At 37.4% G+C, this 21305-nt stretch overlaps 2 protein-coding genes and 1 pseudogene across 2 annotated transcripts; 1 reads left to right on the top strand and 2 right to left on the bottom strand.

The window, feature by feature from the left end:
* LOC108663008 lies at positions 6169-7840 on the bottom strand. The gene is made up of 3 exons (XM_018125490.1): positions 7039-7840; positions 6555-6610; positions 6169-6408 (listed from the first exon to the last, which is right to left on the bottom strand). Exons 1-3 carry the CDS (start codon positions 7838-7840, stop codon positions 6169-6171), a joined length of 1098 nt encoding a protein of 365 aa, XP_017980979.1.
* Positions 9899-12754, top strand: LOC18592434 (tetratricopeptide repeat protein 33). Its single transcript, XM_007019186.2, has 5 exons — positions 9899-10256; positions 10802-10940; positions 11198-11229; positions 11737-11823; positions 12251-12754. Exons 1-5 carry the CDS (start codon positions 10026-10028, stop codon positions 12383-12385), a joined length of 624 nt encoding a protein of 207 aa, XP_007019248.2. The 5' UTR covers positions 9899-10025; the 3' UTR covers positions 12386-12754.
* On the bottom strand, positions 12786-14551 carry LOC18592433 (annotated as a pseudogene).

Below are 21305 nucleotides of genomic sequence, written 5' to 3'. Positions count from 1 at the left end.
ATTACTATTCCTGGCATGTAGTGGGTTAACTAGATTTTTTGGTTTTTGGCGTGTGACGGTTGTTTCTAGCATGTTATGGGTTAACTGGTTTTTTGAGTTTTTAGAATGTCACGACTGTTCCTAGCGTGTTGCGGGTTAACTGGATTTTTGGGTTTTTGGTGTGTGACGGTTGTTCCTGGCGTGTTGTGGGTTAATTAGTTTTTTGGATTTTTGACGCGTCATGGCTATTCTTGGAGTGTTGTGGGTTAACTGGTTTTTTATGTTTTTAGCGTGTCACGGCTAATGGTGTAATGAGTCAGTAATTACAGATTTTGGTGTGCCACGACACTGATATGCATGGCGTGTCACGACATTTGACTTCATATGTATGGTGTGTCACGACATTTGACTTGATATGCATGGCATGTTACAACATTTTACTTGATATGCATGGCGTGTAACAACATTTATTTCTTTATTCAATATACCTTGTTTCCACATTATGGGTTAACTCACTCGTGCATGTGTGCCATGTTTTGCAGGTGTAGTCTAGTCAGTATGAGGATCTTGATAGTTTGCTTCTTATGCTGAGGGAAAAGTGGGTGTTAAATGTCGCTATCAACACCCACTATAAGTGGTCGCAACTGCATTACATCAACAAGACTCTCCAAGAGAAAGAGGAGTACAATGCAGTGAAGCGTATATGTTTCGGAATGCTGCTGGACATATATCCATAAGGCTACTTCAGCGTTGGTCTCCTGCATAACATCATGATTCGTCGAATCAATGAGACAGAGGCAATGGAGCACAAGTTATGGTTTGTCATTGGCAAGACTAAAGGGCGGATATCAAAGCTGGAGTTCTACCTTATCACCAGACTAAAGTTTGGTCCAATGCTTGATGTGTTCATATGACCATACGAGGTTGTTGCGGACGAAATTCATGCCAGATACTGGAATGGGCAGTAGAACATTAAGCTGCAGGAGTTACTTGATACTTTCCGCGAAGGCAACTTTCAGCGACCAAGCGACGCGACCAGGATGGCACTTGTCTTGATCGCGAAGAACATTTTATTTGATCAAGAATACCGTAGACGGGTGACGCCTTGGCTATTGTCATTGGTGGAAGACATCGATGCCTGGAATGCCTTTCCATGGGGTCACTATGTTTGGAGGCTGACAGAGGACTATCTTTTGAAGGGGTTCGAAGTGCCTGACTCAAACTCGCAGAAGGCTACTCGTTTACGGTATAATATGTACGGATTCGCGTGGGTAATACAAGTACTGTCACTAAACATTTATCCGTTTCGTTTTGACATAAAAATTTATGGTTGCACTCGTTTATCATTTATAGTCTGATAATGTTACATTTGACTCGCAATTTTGGGCAATGGAGGCAATTTCGGCCTTCCAAAAAATAGTTACCCCCTACGCTCTAAAGAACGTCTACCCACGTATGTGCAGATGGCAATGCAATCAGAAGCTGAAAGGCTTTTACAAAACAGTTGAGCAGTTGGAGTCATCTGAGCAGGTGAGTGAATAGCTATTAATTTCTACTATGCCTTTGTATAATAATTTTGCCTAAAATTTAATCACAATCCCTATTTTGTAGTTGTGGGTAGTCAAGACCTTAGAGCCCACCCCAGATGAGGCCATCCGGGAGTATTTTATGGACATTGATGTTCCGTTATCTGAGGGCCACCAATATGTGCCAATAAAGCACTCGGAGGATCGGCCACACTAGGGCTTAGGTGCTCTAGAAAAAAGAAGAAAATTAAAAGAGAATAGAGCCACTGGTGTCATCAAGCGAAGGCGCACTGTCGCTGCTTTAGTGGATGAGCTGTCGGGCCCTAGTTGATGGAAGAAGGGGACGACCATGGCAATGGCAGTGATCAGCCGGTAAGAACGGTTCTAACGATTTGTGTTTAACAATTCCATATGTGATTATTGAATGACATACCTGTATTTGCAGTTGGACCATACAACGACAACTCTTCAACCACTGACAAGTCCTCCTCAGACGCACACTACTAACGAGCCATCAGTAAGATCGATTGTAACTGCTTGTGTTCAACATTTTTGCATATGTTTATCAAGTAACACAGTAATTTCTATCATTGCAATTGAGGGAGGCGACGGTAGCTCCTCAACCATCGATAAGTCCTGCTCAACCGCACAGTGGTAACGAGCCACCGATATGGATTTTAAAGTTGTAACGGTTAATGTTCAACAATTCCTTATATGATTATTGAATAACACAGTAATATATGTTATTGCAGTTGACCCATTTGACAAGAGTCAATGACGGAGTAGTCACGAAGCGTCAACTGCGACGAATCATGCACCGGCATAAAAAAGACATGTCGGAGCTGAAGGCTTCGATTCAGTCATTGACTCTGGCCATGCAGACGTTTGAGGACCGTGTCGTTGCTCATATTCTAGAGGGTCTGAAATCACAAGTACAATATTCTATCTTCACTCATATATTGGTCGTTTACGTTTAATAGGTGTAGTTCTTTTTTTTGTTCTCGGTTTATGATTTGCGGTATTTTATGAGCTAACGGATTTTCCCATTTATCTTGTTCTATATGGCGGTCCTTCATCTCACAATGTTGGTGACGACAACGATGATGCTGATGATGGGCAGCATGATGAAGCTACTGTTCACATTAACGATGATGTTGTTGGCCGTGACGGAGATGATGCTATGGCAGGGGATGTGACCCTTCAATCAGATGATGCTGAAGGAGTCCATGTTCCTCAGGTTGATTCGGTTATCGATGCATCTGCGGGAGGGGAGGGGGACCTTCACTCGTTCGTGGCTGAAGGAGTCCATGATTTTTAGGCTGATTCGGTTATCGATGCATCTGCGGGATGGGAAGGGGATCTTTAGTCACTCGTGGTTGAAGGACAGCATCTTCTTGAGTCCTATGCAGTAGTCGAGGTAGCAGAAGGAGGGGATGGGAACCTTGCATCACTTCAGGCTGAAGGAGACCATCTTCCTCAAAGAACTCCTAAAGCCAACGGGAGATGATTGTTGTCAGCAAAGTCTGATGTCCATCATCGTGCAGCACAAATTTCAAACCAAACTAAGCAAGCATGGGTCAAATTGGTGAACAAATACATGTCAAGCCCGTACGTTGACCCCTCAGTGAGCCGTCGGAATATGAAGGACACACTAGTGCAAGCATACGAAGCTTTTAAGAAAGAAGAGTGTGCAAGGTAAGCTCATAAATAACATTACAAATATTGTTTTTTAATGAAACATTAATCCACAAGGCTTTTGAAATTCATTCTGTTACATATGCAGATGTGACGTCAAGATCTTAGGGGATCAAGGTGCTGAAGTTTTCACAACATTAGAGGATCCCAAAGAAGAAATGAGTAGCGAACATATAGACGCATGTCTCAACGTACTCTGTAAGCGGATGATAGGGCCGAAGTCGAAACTGTACACTACCCGTGCATGCGTGGTTGACACGATATTCTTCGTAAGTTTATCTGAAAATTTTTCAATTCTGAAAATACTAAGGTTTTTATTACATTAAGTGTAAGGTAATGTATACATGCTTCACAAGACACCATACATCTGCTACACACCGCATTTCCAACTGAAGATGCCCGGTCCATGATGAAAATTTCGGATGAGTTGCGGGGATACGTGGAGGGTGAGAGGACGACATATGGAAAAAAATGGGAAGATGTCGATTTCATATTCACACTTTGCAATGTGGGCTGGCATTGGGTGGTAGCGAAGATTGACTTGGTGAGGTGGAGGATCAAGGTGGTGGACTCCGCAAGAACTTCGGATGTTAAGGATAACAGAGTGCGTGCAGCTCAGATGACACCCCTTACGACTATTATGCTAATTATCTACCACCAAGCCGGTTATTTCAACAAAACACGCTGAAAGACATGAGATTTGACACCGATACCATTGGATATCCATTTGCCAAAAGCTAAAGTGCATAGGCAGAACGATAGTGTCAGCTGTGGTATGTTCATGATAGGGTACATTAACGATATTTTGCAATAAAAAAAATCAGAGTTAAGCAGAATATGATTGCAAATATGGGTCGCCAATACGCTCTAGAAATTTTTTCCAACAGTTGTGAGAGCGAAACTTGAACATATCGGCCCTTGTATATACATCATTTTTTTTTGTACATGCAATTAAGTTTATTAATTTTAATATTCGTACATTTTATACATTATTTTCCCATTACTTCTTCTTTATTAAGTAAACATAAAATCAAGCTAAAAAGTGAAAAGCTAAAAATAGAGAGATAAACTTTATACTGAAAAAATCAAAAAAATCCAAAAGCTAAAATTTTATTAATTTTGTGTCGTGTCATCCACAAGACTGCAACAAGTCAGCGTGTCACGCCAGAAGTCTGCATGCACTCAACGTGTCACCACAATTGAGCTGTGTCATGTCACCCCACAAGACTGCAACAAGTCAGCGTGTCACGTCAAAAGTCTGCATTTACCTAGTGTGTCACCACAATTGGCCCGTGCAGTGTCACCCCACAAGACTGCAACAAGTCAACATGTCACGCCAGAAGTCTGCATCCACTCAGCATGTCACCACAATTGGCCCTTGTCGTGTCACCCCACAAGATTGCAACAAGTCAACGTGTCACCTCATAAGTCTGCATGCACTCAGCGTGTCACCACAAGCATCTGCTCCCACTCAGCGTGTCACCACAAGATGTCATTCACATCTACTAATTACAGCCTAATCCCAACCCCCACACCAGATGATAAAAACTGCCATGTGGCATTTCTTTTATTAGCTTAGCATAATTTAGATGAATTAATTTAATTACACGTGTTCTTTTTCTTTGTCTATATCTTCAAGGAAAATTAATCTCTTTTGTTTGATTTTCTATATTTACATGTCATGGAACTCATATTATTAACAAATGGAATAATTTTAAATTAATCAATAAATTTTTTTTATATAATGAGTATTTTTTTACATTAAAAATATAAATCTATAACAAATAATATTAAAGTTTATCCAATTGTTCATTAACATGAAATTCTATTAAAATTACAAAAATCAAAATAAATTCAAACTAATTTTCTATATGAATAAAAGAGTTAATACAACAAGACATTGTATATAAACAAACCAAAGTTGATAACAACACTATCTCCCAATTTCATAATTGAATATTATAAAATACCACAAATCCTATTGAATTTATAAATAAAAACTTTACTTTATTTTATTAATATATTTTTTAAATTAAAAATATAAATTCATGACATATAAATTATATAAATATAAATAAAAGTGCTTAGCCGATGAGATTCTCGAAACTCTACTTATATTCATTTTTAAATAGACATATATTTGGCAAGGTTCGAAAAAGAAAATTGAACTTCGAGAATTTTTAATGTTGAGTATGGATAAACATTTGAGAGCCGGAATCACTCAAATAACAATTAAAATATCAGGTTATATTATTTTTCTTATAACAGGTGTTACTTTTTTTAAACTTTCCTTAAATATCTAAAATAAAGTAATAATTACACTTGAGGTGGGTGAAGTGAATAACAAGCAAGAAGAAAAATAGAGGTAGAGAGTATTAGCGAAATTTAATTACTCATGAAATAGAAAGGAATTTGATTGTAAGAAAATAAAAGGTTAAATCAAATGAAATAGAAAGGAATTAAATCAAATCATTAATTGTTTAATACAAGTGGTAATAAAATGTGAGAAATGGGGTAATAGTATAGGGACTTCGCAAGTCTATTCAGTGTTCAAAACTACGGACAAAATGAGATGAATACTCAAATAATATATCTACAAAATTAATAAAAAAAATAAAAACTCATCTACAAGAGGAAACTAACAAACACTAAAAAATATGAATGAATGTAAGATACTACAAGAGGAAATTGTGAGAAAGGTATTGCACATGGGTTACACATTTAGTTAGGTGGACAAGCTATCTTCATCCACAACACACTCTACATTTTCAAACATTGTCCTTCATATTGGACAGTTGTTGCGTGTGTGATCGATTTGTCTGCAACTTGAACAAGCTTTGGGTTGGCGCAGTCGTGGAGGCACCGATTAACTTAGAGATGGTGCCAAATTTGTGGATGGAACTGCAAATGGGGATGGGCAATTCTGTATGTTATGCCCACACCTTTTGCATTGCGAACATCTCCGTGCTCAATTACCTTCACCAGCCGATGGAATCTTTCTCCTCCTAGGTCTTCCCGCTTGGCTTCGCCAAAGTGGTGGCAAGATGACAATTTGCTTCACATGAGGGGGGATGTCCCACTCACTAGGATGCCCTGCTAGCAGAATGGATCCCGAATAATCCTCCACCAAAACGGTTGTCTTGTAGTAGTCAGCGTAGAATTCAATGGCTTCACGTTTGCATTTATTGAAAAATACAATAAACTTAATCTTCAAGCATAATGTAAATGTTATGTCAATTAGGGCTTAAATAAGAAATAAAGATATTCTGACCTTATTGCTGCAATGGCATGGCTGCATGGCAGTAAATCTGTATGGAACTCACAACATGAACACGTCTTCTTGGACAGGTTTACAAGTCCGTCCATCTTCCCGTCTTTAACTTCGAACTCCACTTGATTGATAGGCTTAACTACAAAGCGATGTGCATCATTGAACCGTTTGCTCAACTGCTTGGCAACCTAAGGGCTGAGGGGCGTGGTGACCTTGACGACCTCCTCGTACCGATCATGGAACCAACGTTGGAACATGTTTTTGATGAACTTGATCAAAACAGTTATTGGCATTTGTCTTGCATGCTTCAAGCATGAGTTAACACATTTAGCAATATTAGATGTCATCATTTGGTATCGCCTTGCCGGTGAACATGCACGTGCCCATCTCTTAAGCCCTATTCTCATAAGGTCATCGTGGGCTCCCGTATGAATCTGCTTGAGCTGGTTCATATGTCTGTTGAAATCGAAAACCTTATAGCAATCTCGAGCAAGGGTGAAAATCATACAAACGTCGTCGCGCTTGAACTTGTTTTTAAAGTTTTTTTCAAGTGGTAATCGTATAAACCGTGGTGCGCTTCTGGGTATTCATTTTGGATTGCTTTCTTAATGCCAAGATGCTGATCAGAAATGAACATATTGTTTTCAAGATAACCAACCGCATCACGTAGCTTGCTAAGAAACCACGTCCACGAGTTTTCGTCCTCAACATGGCCGATGCCAAATACAACTGGATATACGCACTCGTTCGCATCTTTGCATACAGCGACAAACAGATCACCCTTGAACCTGCCTTTCAGATGTGTCGCATCAATTACAACCGTAGGACGCATTACATCCCTAAACCCTTGAATACAAGCTTCGTATGACCAGAAACAATATTTGAATCTTTCTGCCTCATTAGTAGCCACTGCAGTCACTGTGTCAAGATTTTCTTGTTCCAACATATAAAAATACGAGGGTAATAGTTGCAATGAGTCCTTCGGGGGATTAAAAACAAGCCTATTCGCATACTCCTTCCCTTGCCAAGCCTTACCATACAAGCATTCCAATCCCCACTGAACCCTCATCTCACAAATTATGTCCTTAGGTCTCAATGTTACTCCATTAGCCCGAAGCTTGGGTGACATAAGTTCACCAATTATCTTCGCACTCGTAGTTGAAAATTGCCCTTGCAAACCATCAACAGTACAGGTGTGTACTTTGTGGAAAGTCTGAACTTGCCAATATTCTCCTCTATTAGGTAACTTCATTGCATGCACACTGAACTTGCATGCCTTGTCCTTGCAACCAACCTCATGACGACCTTTACGTGGCCTTTTACTCTTATCGTAAACTTCTCTTTTATAACCAACATGTTCAAAGCTCATTTCAACTCGGCCTTCAATGAAAACATTTTTCCTTTGTATAAGCGATCATCAACACATGTCGACTCCTCAGTGGTAATTGTTTGGAATGAGAACCTTTCTGCACTTGCAATTAGCCACGTACGAGATATCCCTGCATTTTCCCTTTCTTGATAACTATCATCGAGCAATGTATCAAGGGAACGAATCCCGTTCTCACTAGCGATGGGGTTATTGTATATGGGGTCATCACACTGAACATCTTCTACATCAACACCTCCAACAGATTCTGTTTCTCCTTCAACATTATTGCAAATTGGAATGTCACTGTCATAAAGCCAATCATCATCTGAACTGTCATCATGCCATCGTTCAAGCCCATCATCTAAATTGTCATCAAATCTATCTTCATCGGCAACGAACAAATCCTCATTTTCCTCATCAAATGCAATATTATCCTCCAGTATCGCAGTGTCACCCTCTAATCTCACATTGTTATCCTCAAGTGTTGTATTCTCATTTGACAATGGCATAACACACTTTACAGTTTCACCCGATCGTTGCATTTGTTGGATAGAAACAAGTAATTGGCTTGATGCACATCTTGATCAGAATTGTGCAACCAACTGTTCTGTGAATGTCGTCTGTCTACCGGGCTCCACAAACTCTTGTGCATACCTCAATTACCATTTTTATGGGTTACGGACCGAATGCTGTGGTATATGTGAAGCATTGTAAATCTCATTTTCATTAAGCTTATTACCATGTTGTTCAACTTCTTCATGTGACAACATTTGTTTGGCGTCCCTTAATGCTGACATACACAGCCGGAACATTCCTCTGTTCTAGTAGAATTAATGCAACATCCTCATTGTCCTTGATAATTGGCTATGATAGCTCTCCGGGTGTACTGATTAATGCATGTAACTCAATCTTGTTAATTTTTGAGTTTACCGCAACAACATCTTCAACTAGCTTCATCAAGCTCGCAAACGACAAATCACTCCTAACCCCCTGCATTCGTGACTCACGACCCTTATAAATGCCATCCACCCACTGACCACCGTGTCTTATCACAAGTCGAACAATTGGAACCCCACTGAAAACTTTAAAAAAAAATTTATCAATCATTTTACATAATACATGCCGTGTTCAAAAATTTGTCAGTCATTACGTTACACGCCATGCATATAACATAAAATGTGGCAACACGCCATGCATATAACGTAAAATGTGGTAACACGCCATGCATATAACGTAAAATGTTGTAACACGCCATGCATATAAAGTAAAATGTGGTAACATGCCATGCATATAACATAAAATGTTGTAACACGCCATGCATATAACCAATGTCGTGAGACGCCAAAATAACGCTAACGCATATTATAGATGCATGGCATGTAACAACTCTGGGCAATGTTTCTAATCTATGTTCTAATTTACACCAAATGTTTTAGAAATGTAAGTGTGTTGCAGCAATAAACCCAATAATAGGTACCTTAATGTCATCTTTACTATAGGGTCTGTTAATCTACGACAATATGGTCAGATGCCGAGAGATAGACCACAGCTTGATGACGATGGTGCTCAACAGAGAGTTGACAGAGCTCATACAGTTCAAAGATCTGAGAGAGCTGGCGACAATGGTGCTCAACAAAGAGTTGGCAGAGTTGAGACAATTCAAAGAGTTGAGAGTGAAAGATGACTGAGCTCAAATAATTGAGCATTTATTTTTGTTTTTTTCTATTTTCTCTTTGGCGGGAGAGAGATAGTTTAAACAGTTGAGCGTTTATTTGAAACGATATTTTTAAGGACATTTTGATCTACTTATGCTTCTTTTTTGCTAGAAATAAATAATTTTATATAGGTGGTTATTTTTTAAATCACCTTATCACGAGATCCTTTTCTTACAATTTTCTCAAAATTTAACTTTGTACAGTTTTTAAAATTAACACGAATTTAAGTACAAAAGCATTATTCTCTTACTTAAAAGTTTTAATTTAATTAAAAAAATAATAATAAATATAAAATCAATTATTATAACGAAAAGAAAAGGCGTGAATCGGGCTTAAAACATGTACCATAAATGGATTCGAATTTTTGAACAAAAATTACCCGACCGGATCGGGTCTATTGTCTCCACTAAGTTTGAGAAAGAACGAAAGTAGATTATCCCAGTGGGAGCGAAAAAAGAGTTGCAGAAGAGATGAAGCTAACGTGGAACAAGAACAAGAACAAGAACAACAAGAAGCGGTCCCTGGAAGCTATAGCACACTACCCAAACCTTCCTTTTGAACAACAAAAACCAGATGCCCAGCTGCAGAGTGAAGAACCCGCAGCTTCTCAAAATCATGAGAAATCCTCTGCTGATTCTTTGGATTCTGACTCTAAACGACTTGCCCAATCTTTCCAAGCCCAAGGCAACATGCTTGCTGAGGTATATACTTTGTTTCCCCTTATTTTCTTTTTCTTTTATACTTCTCTCTGTCCCGTTTCCAATAAATTGGTGTTAGGTGTTGAAAAAGATATAATCTTCATCGGCTGCTCAGGAAATGGTTTATATGATCCATTTGATGTATATTGTGTGTTGCTGATGATGAATTTTACCATTTCATTAATTGATTATGGGATTTTTGCCCTGTTTTCATTTGTGGTATTCTAATTTCTGTTTCATTGTGACATGTTCTATTTTCCCCCCCTTAATTTTACTAAATTATAATGCAATGAGAGGGAATACCCCAAAAATGTTTTTAACCACTAAAAGGAATTATTACTAATTGCAAATCTAACAGGGAAAAAAGTAGAGCAAAAAGGGGAAAGAAAAACTGGTGGAGTTGAGCTTAGATATTTTTATATGGTTTATTACTACGCTTATAGTTTCCATTAGCAAGAAATGGTGGCACTTTTTTTTGTGTATTTATTATTCTATTTTGGCATACCTGATATGATGTATTCATTCTTATTTCTAATCTATTTTTGAAGGATGGGAAATACCGGGAAGCACTTGGGAAGTGGGAGGGTGCTCTCAATTTGATGCCTGAAAATGCAGTCTTGCATGAACAGAAGGCACAAATTCTACTTGAAATTGGGGATGCATGGAGTGCATTGAAGGCAGCGACTCGTAAGTTCCAGTTCCTATTAACTACTTCACTTATGTTTCTTGATGCAGTTTTCAGTTAGTTGTATTTCAATGCGTCTTTGATTTAAAGTTCCTTAGACAATATGAGAAGTTCCAGAATGCATGCACAATGTATTCACCATGTTTCTGCCTTTGAATATGTAATGCGCTACAGTTTTCTGCTTGTTTGTTTGTTTGTTGCAGTATGAATATATAAGTTTGAAATTTTTGTGTGCTTATCTGTGGATTCTACTTGGCAGGGGCAACTCAATTGGAACCATCATGGGCTGAGGTATGTCAGCCTTGTAACCTGAATATGATGTCAAATATAAAGCTTTATTGTTCACCTTCAGAAACTTCATATCCCCTTTATAACTATGTTCTATAAACATGATGCTTATAATTCTTAAAGGATTTGGAGCAATTGTAACTGGTAGTCTGGTATATACCTGCAAAATTGAGCTCATTTGCATGGTTTTACACTTGCTACTTTGTAGGCTATTATTAAAGTAATGATGCCCACAAAGCTGCACAAATTTAATTGGTAAGGAGGAAAAGAATTTGTAATATTGATCCGTAAAATTTGGTTGATTTTCCATGTGGCAGCTTCCTTAGGTTTCCCATGTGTGCTACCTGTATGGTGGTGGCTAGCTAATGCTGACAATTTATATTTGAATGGTTTTTTCTGTTAATAACTTCATTACATCTAATTTTTAGTCAAAAGTACACTTTTGTTATTTTAGTTTTGTTCGATGCTAAATGGCTCTTTTATTTCCTATGATATTGGATTGTTTTTCAGGCATGGATCACTCTTGGTAGAGCACAATTAAACTTTGGAGAGCCTGATAGTGCCATTGAGAGTTTTGATAGAGCATTAGCTATCAAGGTACATTATCAACACTTGTCATTTTTTAGTACTTTGTCTGGTCTCTTATTTTGAGTGAATGTGCTGTGTCCTAGATCATTGAGCTGCTGCTTATATTTTTTAAGTCTATTATCCTGGGCAAGAATGAATTTTGTAGGGCAAAGCCAGGTACTGAACTGTTTTGACAAGTTTTTATCTCCTTGGAAATGCCAATCAAAGTAGATTACCCAAATTGTTTAGCAAGATCTTGAGTTTTTGCCACATGAAGCCTCTGTGGAATCTGATACTCGATAATCATTTCCTAGTTTTAACTCTTACCATATTCTACACCCTAGTAATTACGAGGGAGGCTGCATTCTCATAAATCTGTTTTTGACTTTTACTTTATGCTATTATTTGTGTTCAGCTATTATGTTCTCGGGTTTATTAAAGTCTTAAGCTTTTGCAGCCTGATTCTGTGGAGGCACAAGATGACAGGAAAACTGCAGTGCATCTTATAAAGAGAAGAAAGCAGCTTCATTCATCAAGCTTGAGTACTGACAAAAACCGTTATATGGTAGTTGATAGGACTGAGGCCTCCTGATTGTACATGAGAGCAACTGTTACTTATGGAGGAATGACGTTTGGATTTTCAACCCTTGGTGGTTTCTAAATGGAAATTCAGTCAGTGTGTAAAGAATATACCACCACCATGGTGTGCTCAAGTTATCATGGGGCTTAGAGGGACAGAGCTTTATGACAGAAACACTTGAATTTGCTTAGAATTCAGATGCAAGGAAGAATATTGTTGACAGAATCTTAGACATTTTGGCTTGTGAAAGTTTATGCAAATGGAGGATGTTTCGCCTCTAGGAAACCTTTGTTAAATTTAAAATATGACACAATGTACAGCTAAATTCTCCCAAGAGCATGTATAATATTGGACATTATTAGAAGACCTCATTTTCTGTCAGCTTCAAAGCATCTTTAAGGACAAAAGAAAAGAATGAGAAGCTAATATATTAACTATTAAGTTGTGTGCATTTGAAGGCAATCCTGACTCTTGTATGAGTTTCTTTTGGCCTTAGGTACAATGATCATATTGTCCACTTTAGAGCTCATGTTGTTAAAACAATTCTATTATATAGCCTTGGCAATATCCCTGAGCATAAACTTGTTAACTTTCCCAGTTGATGTCTTAGGAAGCTCCTCCTTGAACACCACAGTTTTAGGTGCCATGTAATGTGGGAGCTTTGTCCTGCAAAACTCTATTATCTCCTCCTCCGTAGGCGTTTCACTCAACTCATCCTTCAAACATACAAAAGCACAAGGCGTCTCACCCCAAAACTCATCCGGTCTCGCCACCACAGCTGCCTCGCTGATAGCCGGATTCGAGTACAAAACAGACTCAACTTCGGTACTGCTTATATTCTCTCCTCCGCTTATAATCACATCCTTGGATCTATCCTTCACCTCCAAATAACCATCAGGGTGAATAACACCGATGTCTCCAGTATAAAAACAGCCATCCTCTCGCATGCATGAAGATTCAGCTGTTGGGTCCTTCAGGTAACCAAGCATCATCGGCCCACCTTTGAAAACAATTTCTCCGAGCGATAAACCATCTTTTTTTACACTAACTCCTCTCTCAGGATCCACCACATCCATTTGCATTAACCCAATTGTTCTCACCCCTTGCCTGGCTCTTAACCTCGCTCTCTCTGACGCAGCCAATGTGTTCCATTGTGGTTTCCATGCACATGACATAACGAACCCAGCTGTCTCAGTTAACCCATAGCCATGACTCACTCTAAAACCCAATGACTCAGCCTGCAACAGCAATGGTGCTGGCACTGGAGCCCCTGATGCAAGGAATTGGACTGGTTTTTCCAAATGTTCATTAGTGGGAGAATTTGATACTACCATTTTAAGCACAACTGGCGCACCACACATATGGGTAACGTTGTGTCGTTTTATCAAGTTATAGATGATCGACGCATTGAAATTTCTAAGGCAAACGTTGGTCCCACCCATCGTGGCCATGCCCCACGTGTAACTCCATCCATTGGCATGAAACATGGGGAGGGTCCACAAGAAAACAGGATGATGTGGGACCGACCAATCAAGCAGAGAACTAAGTGTGTTGATGAATATTCCCGTGGCAATGGACAACTCCTTTCGGTGATGATGTGCTGCTGCCTGATGTGTAGTTCAATACCATTGGGTCCCACTCACTTTCTGGTCGGACCCACTAGAAACCAGGATCACCATTTACCACCATGTTCTCATACGTGTCAATAAAACCAAGGGTAGATGATGGAGAGGGTTCATCATCAGTGATGGGGACGAGTAATGGGACCTTAGCATTTGATGGTAACAAAGTTATGGCTTCAAGAACCAGAGAACTAAATTGATGGTCAACAAATACGAGCTTTGGTTCGCTGTGGCACAGCAGTACTGATACAGTGCGGGCATCAAGGCGAGTGTTGATGGTATTGAGGATGGCCCCACACATTGGGACCGCAATATGAAGCTCATACGTGGCAGGGATATTGGGGGCCACCACAGTAACCACGTGGCCTCTGGTGATAATGGACGACAATGATGAGGCCACCTGTAAGGATCGACGGTGAGTTTGCGACCACGCGTAAGTCGTTTGCTTATAGACAATGGAAGGGCAATCCGCGTAAGCAGTGGGAGCTCTTTCCAAGAAAGCTACGGTTGTGAGTGGGTTTGAATTTGCTGCTGCTCTTTGCCTTGGTTGCTCCATTAACTCGGAATTTGATCCTTTAGGCAATTTGGCTCTGTTAATAATCTTGCAAGGCAAATAGGGTGTGCTTATGTAGGTTTAATTCTGGCTAGAGAACCTGTCTTGACTCGTAATCCGAAGGTTACTATTGAATTAGAGTTAAGAGCTATAAGAAGGGCAGATGATATTTACTAAAGTAACATTCCGTAATTAATATTGTAACAAAAAGAGTGCATCTACCAGGAAGTTAGAAAATGGGCTATCAGTTAGAATGTGGCAGTCCAGTCCGCAGGGTATCCCAGCTAGAGCTAGCTCAAGCCCCGAGGCAAATTTGTACAATCTTTAAAAGATATAGGCGCCCACTATGACCCACGTTGAAATGGCTAACATCATTTTTTTAGAAAGGAAGATTCGAACTGTACATTTTTAGATAGAAAGATAACGTATCAATCAATGAATTAAAATACTCAGATACAATATCATTTTTTTCTTTGATATTAGTCATAGTCCTCCAACTAAAACATTATATCAATCTTATTATGATTTATGCTATACAGGTTGAGGATTGAGACATTTTACAGAACAAACGATTTTTATTCGTCATTTACAAGAGCACAACTAAAATTTAGAATTATCATTTATTGCTGTGTTTATTATTAAAATTAAAGTTATAAAAACAGTTTTTTGTTTTATTTTTTGTAAAAACAAATTATCATCCAAATTGCAAAAAAGAAGAAGAGTTTTAAGAAGAAAGGAAGGAAATCAGTAAAATGACAGAGGGGATTCAATTGCAAACGGGGTCCCTATCTGATGGGGATTTTGTCAACAGAAAGGGTGTGATCAGAATGGAAGCAGAAGCGACTTGGACCGTAAGGAAAAAACTAGGATTAACAAATGTGGGGAAAGAAAAAAGAATTCTTCAAGCATAAGCAAATTAAGTTGGATGCCAAGGTCAAACTGTAGCGGCAGTTCTAGATTTGGTATGACTTTTTGTAATGTTATGGTTAATTGGGTGTTGTCATGTTAATTGGGATGATCATTTCTCTTGGTGGATGTTTCTTTCTGTTTAATCATTGTCTTGAATATTTGAACGTCGGAGAGGGTAAGCTAAATTCAAGATAATGAAAAAAAGCTTACTGCAGCAAATGTGAACAGCACCACTGTAGAAAGATAAAAATTGTTATCCAATTATAAGATGTCATGTGTTTGAAAGTCATGTATTCGAAATTAATAAATTAAAAACAAATAATGTGTCATCATGTGGATTTGAACACATAATTTAAAGTAGTCATATAGTTAATTTATTAACAAATTATCCTAAAGACACATAATTGGATCAATTAAACTTTTGGTATGTGTCATGTATTTATCTCTTAAAATAATTTAGAGATAATATATTAATTGGACCAATAAAAATTCACCTATTAATCATCCAAGTTATCTCTAAATAAATCAAGATAATTTACAGATAATATTTAAATTTAATCAATTAAAATTTACTTATTGATCATCTAATTTATTTTTAAATAAATTAAAATAATTTAGAGATAAAATCTAAATTTGGTTATTCAATTTGTCTTTAAATAAATTAAGATAATTTATAGATAATACCCAAATTCAACCAATCAAAGATAAATCAGTAAATGGCATTGTCGGTGGCGAAAGATTTTCTCTCTATGAATTCTTCGCTGGTTATTCTTGATGATAGATCTCGGAAAAAAGTTGATTTTGAAAGCATGCTACAGAGGAAGATCAGATGGTGGTACACCATAAGGTCCATAACCCTTCTTTCAAAAAAGCTTTGATGTCTACGGATGGAGAAGATCTCTTTTTTGACACGAGTATGGGCTCAGATAATGAAGTAGAGGATGAAAAAGACAATGGCTCGGACAGTGATAACGTGTTTTCAAAGACTGAAGGGCTTTCAGTGGATGATTTTCGATTTGATACGATTGACGGTGTGTCGTCAATTAAGATTTCTGATGGAAAACAGGCAGAGTTGGCCAGAAGATGGCATAAAATCGATTGTAATGCGCCTTTTAGGGCTCCTTATTTTTAATAAATTTCTCTCTGATAAAATTGCAACTCTATTGTTCCTTAAAGGTAAATTCACTGTTGTTGATCTTGATGAGGAGAATTATTTAGTCAAATTCACAGTGGAAGAGGATTACTTAAAGCCTCACTTGATGGCCCATGGATGATTCAAGGTCATAACTTGATGGTGAGACCTTGGTATCCCCCTGAGTTTCAGGATTTATTTGTTGCTGCTGCTTGGGTTAAGTTTCAGGGAATGCCTTTCCATCTTTATCATGAATCGGTGTTGAAACAGATTGCCTCCTTGTTGGGTAAACTGTTGAAAATTGATTACAATATGAGCTCGGAAAAACGGGGAAAATTTTCCCGTATTGCAATCGAACTAGACCTATCGAAACCATTGTTGCCTAGGTTTCTTCTTAATGGAAGAATGTAGAAAGTTGAATATGAGGGCCTTCCTAGGGTTTGCTTTAATTTCAGAGTCTATAGTCATGTTAAAGAAACCCGTCCCAAACAAACTTTTGAGCTTACTGATGTTATTTGGGATGATGAGAACATGGAAAAAACTCAATCGCAATCCTCCCCTTTTGGACCGTGGATGTTGGTTACTTGTCGAAAACCACGAGGTGGAGATTTTAAACAAAGGTTTCCACGCAACATGAATGTTGGCAAATATGTTCAACAGTGATCTAGATTCTCTATCTTAAGAGAGGAGGGAGAGTCCGGTTCTGGACCGACTGATCACATCAGGGGGAAGGACGACGTGTTGAATTAGAAGGATGCCATGATTGTGGAGAAATCTGTTGAAGCTAAGAAGGATTATTCCTTAGGTAAAACTAGAAGATCCCGCTAAGCTGCAACTGATACTGACACGAATAATTTGATTAACCTATCTAAGGGTCCATGGCTAACGTTGACTAAAAGCTCTAGCCAAAAAGTTATTGAGAGGGATAAAACTAGTGGAATGGAGAGTGATATCCAAAAAATAGTAGAGATGGGACCTAGTGTTCCTGTGTTGGGAGCACCTTCTCTCTCTGAGGTGAAGAGCAATGAATCTGCACCCATGATCGAGCCTGAACAACATTGCAAGGAGTAAGGTGTTATTCCTCGAGTTACAACTCTTGATTCAACAATACATTTGACTGTTTGGATCATTACTAACCTTAAATCGAAAGAAAATCACCTAAAAGCATCATTGCAGAATCATAATTTGAGTCTCGTAGTTGAACATGAAGAGGGTATTATTATGCATGAGAGAGAAGATAGACGACTTGTTGCAAAAAGCATTGTACGAGTAAATAGAACATTGCTTAAAAAGAAGGCTAAAGTGAAAAATACTAAGTCTTTTGAGCAACAGACTTCGCTCTCTACAACGTTGATAGAAGATAGCGCTCATTCGAGGGAAGTCTCAAATGGTTCGGGTTCGGTAATGGAATTCACTGTTACATGCACTAGGGAAGTAGAGACCACGATCATGGTGGATGACTCAAATAATGACTTAAGAGTTATTTCTAGTTCTTCTTTTCGAGTTTATTTACTGGATTTTCAAATGCTTATTTAGAATTGTTATGGAACTGAAAATACTGGTTTTGTCAAAATATTTCATGACTTGGTGAAACAATTTATACTGTATTTACTAGCTCTGGTGGACCCACGCATCAGTGGTGAATTAGCGAACATAATTGTAAGAAAGTTGGGTTTTGATAAATCACATTGAATTGAAGCTAAAGGGTTTTAACAAGGCATCTAGGTTCTATGGAAAGAAGATTTATGTATTTCGATTAATAGAAATCATGCTCAGTACTTGCATTTATCCATGGAATATCCGATTGGCTTTCACTAATGGCTATCAATTATTTATGGACATCCTTCATCGATGATTAGACGAATTCTATAAGATGAATTGTCCCTCTTTGCAAATTCTGTAAATAGTTCATGGTTAATGACGGATAATTTTAATGTTTTTCTTTTTTCGCATAAAAAATCTGGAGGTTCTGCTCATGGAAGTCGTCCATGTCAACGATTTCAACAATTTATGAACAGCTATGATCTCTTGGATTTGGGATTTCAAGGCCCTAGGTTTACTTGGAAGCGTGGTTTAGTTTTTGAGAGATTGGATAGGGCAATCGATAACTAAGTCATTCACGGTAACTTATAAGCTAAAGTTGGATGCATACAAGTCTTTAGATCATGTAGTTATTTAAGTTCATGAAAGACATAATTAACATTCAAAAGCACATTCAAAGGCTTTTTCAGTTATGTCAACACAATATATATCATGATCAAGCTTGACAATTTAAATTCACATTCAGAAGCATAACTCAAGTCAAGGTATAGACTTTAATTCTTAAGGTCAACAAAATGAGATGTCATGCAAGCATGTGATTTGACCAAAAAGATAGATGAACTAAGAATATTTTTCATGAAGTTCATGGAGTTCATCATAATCTATTTCATATGCATAATTGAAGAGTCAATTTTGAAATAATCATTTAAACACAAACATGAGACATTTTCAAGAATTGTTCATAGACTAAGCATTTGAACATCTCAACTTGTAAGAAAAGATGTTTCAATGCAAGCACATGAATATTCCAATGGATCAATAAGTTTAAGTATTTTCATCATGTAATAAACTTGTTCAACCTAAAGGTCAATGTAAACTTGAATGATGGCAAATAAAAGTATTATATAGTTCTCATTTTCCTTTGAAGAAATCAATTCAAGTAGTCAAATATTGTCATGCTTAGGTTTAACCATTTTGAACTTTTCAATTTAGCTCTAAATTTCAAAGCACGTCCAAGCACTATCATTAAATATAATATCATCATTAAGCACTTTTGTCACGCATATTCTCAATTTCACAAGGATAAGCACTTAATTTAAAATATATGAATATTGAGAATTAATATTGCACATGTTTTACCTCAAAAATCTTCTTGAGCCACAAATGATAAAATTTACACCTTTCTTGTGCTTTTAACTTTAAGCATGTAAGCTACTCTTGTTGGTCTCAAAGAGCGTGCTAAAAGGGAGGTGAATAGCACTTTTGGAATGACATGAAAATTCTTTCCAAGTAAAGAGCTGATAAGAGAATTTGAAAATGGAAGTTTAAATCTTGTTAGAAGAATGATTTTAAGTGTTAAGAGTAAGAAAAAAATAAAAAAAATGTAGACAGAACATAGTGATTTATAGTAGTTCAGTCCCCTTAACCTACATCCACGACTTTGATCTCTCAATCAAGGATTTTCAAACCAATTCACTAAAATCAGTGAAATTCCCAAGCTTCTACCAAACTTTTACAATGGCTTTTCATAGGCTCAACCACAACCTTTAACAATGTTTTTTCACGTAATTAATCAAAACCCAAAACTAACTTTTCTAAGGCTAAGTTAGAACCTACAACAACAATCAAGCTGACCCAAGCTTGATCTACCCTTTAGAGTGTCTCTTACACTCTAAGTAAACAAGAAATAGAGAAAAGATGAAGTACAATTGATCACCTAACTGATTTAAGATGTACAAAGTTAAGCTCAATACTTTACAAAAGATGAGAGCAAAATACAAGTGCAAAGAGAAGGTTTTTGGTCTTTTAAGCTCAAAATCACTTTGGATGGCTTCTCTATGTTTTTTCGACTATTGGAGAGACTTTAAATACTTGAAAAATCACTTCTAACTGTTGGAGATAGAAAGTACCCATTTTTTGCAATTATTTTGTCTTTTTGTGCTTAAATTCAAATGTGCAGACAGTGCTTCATTAACTGGTTAAAAACAAGCTTTAACCGATTAAGTCTTCTCTAACTTGCCCATTGTTTCTTTGTGTTAACCAATTAACGATAGCTTTAACTGATTAATAACTTTCTATTTTCAAGCACCTTCAGGTACTGTTTTTGGCCAACCTCCTTTCAACAGATTAATACTCATTTTCACTAATTGAAGCTTCTCTCATTCATCCTTAATTAATTAAAATGGGCTCCAACCAATTAAGAATTTTTCAACTTTAAATCTTTTTGGTTTGGTGCCTTAGACGGTCATCAATATTTTGAATTTGAATTTTGACGCTTCTTGACACTTTAACTTTGACTTTTAACCAGTTAACTATTTTCCTTTAATCGATCAAAAGGATTCTGTTTTGCATCCAGCACCTGCTTAACTGATTAAACCTTATGTTAACCAGAGCGCCCAGAATTGCTTTAATTGATAAAGGATTTGTGTTAATCAGTTAAGACTAATCTATCTTCATTAAAGCTCTTTCTTCTTTGCTTATTTAACCAAGTAACCCATATTGCAACTGAACAAGCATCTAGACTTGTTTTCAAATATCTAATATATTAATGAATTTAAGCTTTCTCCTTCACACTTGAATAATATAATTAGACACCAATGAATGAAATATTTTGTTATCATAAAAAACACATGGAGTCAACATTCTTTCTCTTTCATTTTAATTTGATGATGACAAAGAACTCCTAGATTAAGAGTGCAATGTCTATGTTCAATATGAATGCTTCAAATCTTTATGCATAATGAGTTGCTCCCCTTTAGTTAATGCGTCTAGTTTTCTTTAAAGATTTGTAATAAATTATTTAAAATATCCACAATAGCTAAACACGATATACAATATCCACAATAGCTAAGTAAGATATATTGAATATCCATAATAACTAACACATAATGTCACGACCTGGTACTCTCCTCGAGCCCGTGACAACCGCCGCAGTGTCCCGGTAGACACTTATTG

This window comes from Theobroma cacao, chromosome 8 (assembly GCF_000208745.1).
Source record: "Theobroma cacao cultivar B97-61/B2 chromosome 8, Criollo_cocoa_genome_V2, whole genome shotgun sequence".
In the NCBI taxonomy this organism is placed as follows: Eukaryota; Viridiplantae; Streptophyta; class Magnoliopsida; order Malvales; family Malvaceae; genus Theobroma; species Theobroma cacao.
This window is presented reverse-complemented; position numbering and strand designations above follow the sequence as displayed.